General features: G+C 33.3%; 1 protein-coding gene across 1 annotated transcript; it reads right to left on the reverse strand.

Moving 5' to 3' along the window:
- Positions 1-1,999: 1,999 nt before the first annotated feature.
- On the reverse strand, positions 2,000-4,198 carry LOC111395378. The gene is made up of 3 exons (XM_023021350.1): positions 3,947-4,198; positions 2,188-2,637; positions 2,000-2,110 (listed from the first exon to the last, which is right to left on the reverse strand). The coding sequence occupies exons 1-3, from the start codon at positions 4,196-4,198 to the stop codon at positions 2,051-2,053; spliced, it is 762 nt and encodes a 253-aa protein (XP_022877118.1). The 3' UTR covers positions 2,000-2,050.
- Positions 4,199-6,013: the final 1,815 nt, after the last annotated feature.

Genomic DNA, 6,013 nt, shown 5'->3' on the forward strand with positions numbered 1-6,013 from the left:
TTTGTGCCATTTAGCATTGGAATTGAATTGAAGCTAGCAGAGATATTAGCAGCAGAACCTAAAACTGAATTAGAGAACGTTTATTATGAATAGCTCACATGAATATCTTTAATATCAAATAATAATAATTTCAAATAGTGGTAGGACCCATCACAAGATACCAAGCACAACATCAATATTTAGTCTTTGAACAGAGATATTAACTTGTAAGCGTTACTTTTGGCATAGTGATCAAACATTAACGATAAAACAATGTATCAATCAATAAACCTTTCGTATCAATCAATAAACCTTTCTTTGGACCGATTTATTGATCACACATTAAACCAAATAATCGTCACACGTTTATCACCACAGGCGCACGTGTATTCGGCTAAATATTGACCTTCATTTGGACCGACCAATATTCCCATGAATAACACGTGCACAAACACCTTTTAATATTCTAAATTAGTCAATTTCCACAAGAGAGATTCTTTTGGTAATATGTTGCTTCAATTAACCAACTTTCGAATATTATATTTCTTTAAAGAGTCCTTAGTACCAAAATTTGAGAAAGAGAATCACCAATTTTGCATATTTTGTTTGGTTTTAAACTTTAGGGGTCTTAGGATTAATAATTCAAAACTTTAAGGGGGCAAAATTAATTAATTCCAAACTTTAGGGGTTGAAATTAACAAACTTGAAACTTTAGGGACCATAATTAATTAATTCAAAATTTTGGAGGATCAATTAGAACAAATTTAAAACTTTAGGGGCCAAAAATTGACCAATTCAAAACTTTAGGGATCAAATTTCGAAATTTTTAAGGGTCAATTTGAATTAATTATAAACTTTGGGGGGCAATTTGAATTAATAATTAAAGTTTGAGGGCTTTAATTATAAAATTCAGAATTTTAATGGCCCAAATTAATTAATTTTTAAACCTTAGGAACTAAATTATTAAATCCAAACCTTAAAGGCCCAAATCTCAATATAACTTAAATGTTAGGGACTGAAACCTTAATTTTATAACCCTAACCTTAATTACAGTCAAGGGCCTCAAATTGTCTAATTTACAAAAGATGCCCCCGGCCCCAAATCTCAAAATTGAAAACCCTAGAAGGAAAGTTTTCTTTTCTTTCTCTTCTCCTTCTTGGCGGCACCGACTGTGCTGTTGTGCTGCAGCAGCGCGAAGCTGCTGCCTAGCAACTCATGCTGCTGCACGCAACACCGTCGGCTGCGCTTCCTGCTGGTTGCAGCACAATTTTTTTTAAACCCAAAATCTGAAATTTTAAATCTGAAATTTTCTCAATCATTAATCCGAATTATGAAAATAACGAAAATTATACTGCAAAAGTTTTCAAATTCAACAAAATATAAATCCTAAATTATCAAATCTGAAAACTCCATAAAATATATTGCAAGAACCAAATAAACTATTCGATTCTCAATGATTCAACATGAAAAGGCTCTGATACTACTTGTAGGATAATTTATTACTTTAAACAACCGGATCTTTCATGTTAAATCATCAAGAAATTGAAGAACTATAGCGAAAGCGTACCTGAATCAAATATGGTTAATGCAATAATGAATTACGCGGTCTTGTTTTCCAAATCTACACGCAGTCTCCTTTTTTCTCTCTGTGATGGGATGGAGAAGAGAATGAATAATACATATGTGTGATTTGGGAACCATGACCGTATTTATATAGCGATGCCCTTTGACCTAATTCGACCCATCATAAAATTAGGACTTGGACCCGGTCTCTACACATATATAAACCCATACTTTAATTGGATACATTAAAATCCAAAACTGAAGCCTTATTAGATTACTGTAATTGGGCTTTACCGAATTTGATAGCCTTTAATTTAACACACAATTATTCACACATATAAGCTCATCGATGGATTAAAAATCCTTACAATGAATTGTCTCAACAATATTTATCATAATCTTGTTCATAGCAATCTGTTCTTGTACAAATTAGATTTAAGAGAAAGCTGCATACTTCCATATGAGTACTTGAATAACTTTATGGATATGCGTCATCTAAATTTCTATTCTAGCGATGATCCCGTAATGATGCAAATAATTTTGAGAAGAAACTCTTCTTCTTCTTCATCTGAAAAGTAAAAATGTAATCTGAATTATATGATGTAGCTTATAATAGAGGAGGCTTTAAGGGAATCTGCAAGTTACCTGGAAGCGTTTCACCACGGTTGTTATCTTAGTAATTGTCGAAACACTGTTTTTATCCTTGTTTTTCTTCTTCATTTTCAATGTTTTTGAGGCTGTCATCGATGAGAGAAAGCTCGGTAAAAACAACTTCCAGTTTCCCAAACAAGTTGGAACAAATGTTTTTCTCTTCTTTCTATGAGCCGGAATAATCTGAACTGGACTAGGTTGTCTGATGTGTGAACTCGAATGTACTGGTGAGGATGCCCCTGATTGTGCAGATGTTCGCAGGTCTCTAGCATAGTCGAGCAGCTCGGCTCTGCTATTGCACCTTCTAGCACCAGCAGTGAGATTAGCCTGGTGGAATTGCTGCTGCTGGTGGCGGTAATTTCTCAAGGGCAACCTGACCAACCTCCTCCTCGGTCTCTCTACATAAACTGCCACGAATACAGCTCGCTCTCTGCAGCATGTTGCCTAACAAAATCAAAATTCAAAGAATCGTTTTCTGATCAGAGTGCAAAAAAAGAGACGTAATGAAAGAAAATATCAAAGAAAAGACACACCATTCTGGCCAGCCGGGGACAAAGGAGAAGAGGGCCAGGATCATTTATAAATACAAGAGTTTTGCAGGCAGGCCTTGAAAACAATGTCAAACAGGATTCATTGTTTGGATCGAAATCGTATCCTTATAATAAGGTTATGTGTTTTATATAAGACAACAGAAAATATGATAAGATATACAATAATATAATGAAATCAAAGATCATACTATATCAGTCCAATTGTCGCATCTTTGTGCAATCTCATTGATGTGGGAGTTTTCACATCCTTAGTTGTTCATTTCTTTATTACATCTTGACTATATATTTTCAGACAACTGTTTACCAACGAGGTGTTGATTGATCATTAAGGTTTTCTATTTCAATATATTGATTACTAGGGTAAAATTGATGTCTTCTGGATACCTCTTATAATATAGAATTTATCGAATTAATGTCATCTATAAACAGAAGTTTCGAATCCCTCAATTCGGCATTTCAGAAATTATAAATGGAATACAAATATTTGCAGATTTTTTTTCTATCTCTCCACTCTGTAGGATTCAAAAATCTTACTTGATATTCTACATAGCATAAACGTGATAAAATAGAGCTATGGACCTGTCGTGACTATCAGATCTATATCGTGAACAAAGCGTTCAGGTCGATGACTAAGTATATCAATGGTTATATAAGACCTCTATGTGAAGTTTGAACTTGATATTAGCACTTGTTTTGTCGCTTTTAATTGTTTATAAACTGTGGATTTTACAAAATGCGTGGACAACACAAGTTTGATAGGACCCTATACTTGCTTCTAGGTCCAACTCCATAAATTGGCGAAAATCATTAAGATCGTGAGAGAATTGGAGACTACTGGACTCTTGTAATTAAGCAAAATGATGGCATAAAATTAGAAAAGAAAATCAGAAACAAACAGACAATCAATCAATCAATAGACAATAAGCATTTGCTAGTTACAGTTGGTGTGTTTTCAACCACCTACGCGAGCATCCGATTAGAAACATCAACACAATGACACGACGACGACTAAATGTACAGGCATTATTTCTTCGTCTCCATATACGGAGAAAACGAAATTATGCACAAACAAATGTTTTATCATTTTGATGCAAGTGCATGATATGATAATACACACAAGAAAAGAAAGTGACATAATAATCAACGGACACTACTCTAAAACATCGTTTAATCTCTTATTATCCTTGAACCGTTCTTCTCACATCCTCGAAGCTCCAATCTCTTCTCATCCCACTGCTCCTCAATAGCCTCGGCGTGGCGACCCCGGTGTCAAAAGGCGTGGGCCCCCCACCATTCTTGGCATTGTTCGGAGGCCCGAGATTGGACCCACTTCTTATTTTGTCATAACTGAAGCTGGGTTCCAAATTTCCCGACCAGGTTCTCTCTACCCTCCACAAACACAGGCTGAAATTTGGTTTCTCCAAATTGAATGTATTACAATGTTCTTTGTTCATGTCTGCTCTTTGGCGTGGCAGGCAATTTAGACTCATTGTGTGATTTGTAAGACAAGAATGTCATGTGGTTGAAGTTTCAAAAAGTGCCCCAATAGATTGTTGAAAAGAGGCAAATGGGGATTGATGGAGCAACTTTCCCTGCATGGAGAATATTTTGTTCCTTAATATTAGCCTTTATTTGTGCTTCTAATCCTACAAATCCTATACCGAAGGTCGACCATTAAGTTTGGTAGGTTCTTAATTATTTGGATAAAATGAAAATTAGCAAGTTTAAACAAATACTTTGTACCAACAAGTCATTGGTGAAGATGACAAATTACTATTTATTAATTCGATGGGAAGTTAACAACTTCAATGGAAGAAAACAGTAGGATCGGGGTTTAATCATTTCATGTGAAACTAATTGATATCGGGCGAAGGTTAAACATTTTTTTGGCATTCAATCACCATCATTTAAGAGACCTAATCAATGGACTTAGAGCACTACCAATAATAACCATCAATACGGAAAGTGAAATCATATACTAATATTAGTATTCGAATGCTCAAAAAATACAATTGACGAAATTGTACGAAATGGTATTGAAAGGTATGAAATTGGACAAAACGGTACTAAAATGTAATCTTGAACATTTTTTTTTTCATTTCAAGTAACTCTATATTTCTCATTTAATTTTATTTGAATAAAATACAAAAAACCTATATAAATATTGAAACGATTCATGCCTTCAAACTTTAAAGTGTCTTTTTCTATTGAGATTCTAGAAGTGGCCATTATGAAAATTAAATGTATTCAAATTTAATGTGTTTTTTTTTATTGAAAATATTAATTAATTTAGAAAATTAACTTACTTCTATCAATTTTTGTGGTATATCTATTTAGTTATTATAATCGGTTCAAGTCCGATTTAACCCCGTTCAACTAGTTGATCCTTCAGCCCTTTTCTTTTCGAATTTAATATTCGGTCAGTTTTGAAAACATAGAAATTTATAATTAAGCCTTTGATAGGTATGCCTGGGCAAAAAAATTGAAAAACCGTTCAAACTAATCAAACCAAATCGACTTGAGTTGGTTCGTGTTGGTTTGACACGAGTAATTAGTTTGGTTTGGTTTGGTTTTAAACAAAACTATGATGTGTTAGTTCAATTATGGTTTGAAGTCTTAAACCATTGGTTAACCGAACCAATCCAACCCAACTCAGTTATATGTTCATTTCTTTTAAATTTACGCAATAATAATAATAATAATAATAATAATAATAATAATAATAATAATAATAATAATAATAATAATAATAATAATAATAAGCCCTAATCTCATAATTATATTTTGATTCCTTCCAATTTATGATGTTGCCGATAAGTAATAACGCTAATAATTTCCTTTCGAAAGCTTATATGTTACACTTAGTATTTTTTTTCCCCTACTCAAGCAGTTAGACTACACAACACATAGAAAAACAACAAAACTTTTTAAATTTTATGTTAATCCGTCTCTATTGGATTGATTTTATTTGTTAGTCCATTGTTCTTGTAATATAAAATTATTTAGTTATTTTAATCTAAGTGGGCTTAAAATTCGGACAATTTTTTTCTAAAAAATTAATTTAGATTAAAAGTCCAAATCGACTAATCGAACCGAATTGATTCGATTTGATTTGATTCGGTTTAAGAACTAGAGTGAGTTGGTTTGGGTTGAAATTCTTCCAAACCGACTAATTTGGTTTGAGTTCCGGGTTAGAGTCGAAACCAACCCAAATCAAATCACGCCCAGACCTATTGATAGCGTGTAATATTTGCAAAAAAATCGAAGTG

The sequence above is a fragment of the Olea europaea genome, chromosome 6 (genome assembly GCF_002742605.1).
Source record: "Olea europaea var. sylvestris chromosome 6, O_europaea_v1, whole genome shotgun sequence".
Lineage (NCBI taxonomy): Eukaryota > Viridiplantae > Streptophyta > Magnoliopsida > Lamiales > Oleaceae > Olea > Olea europaea.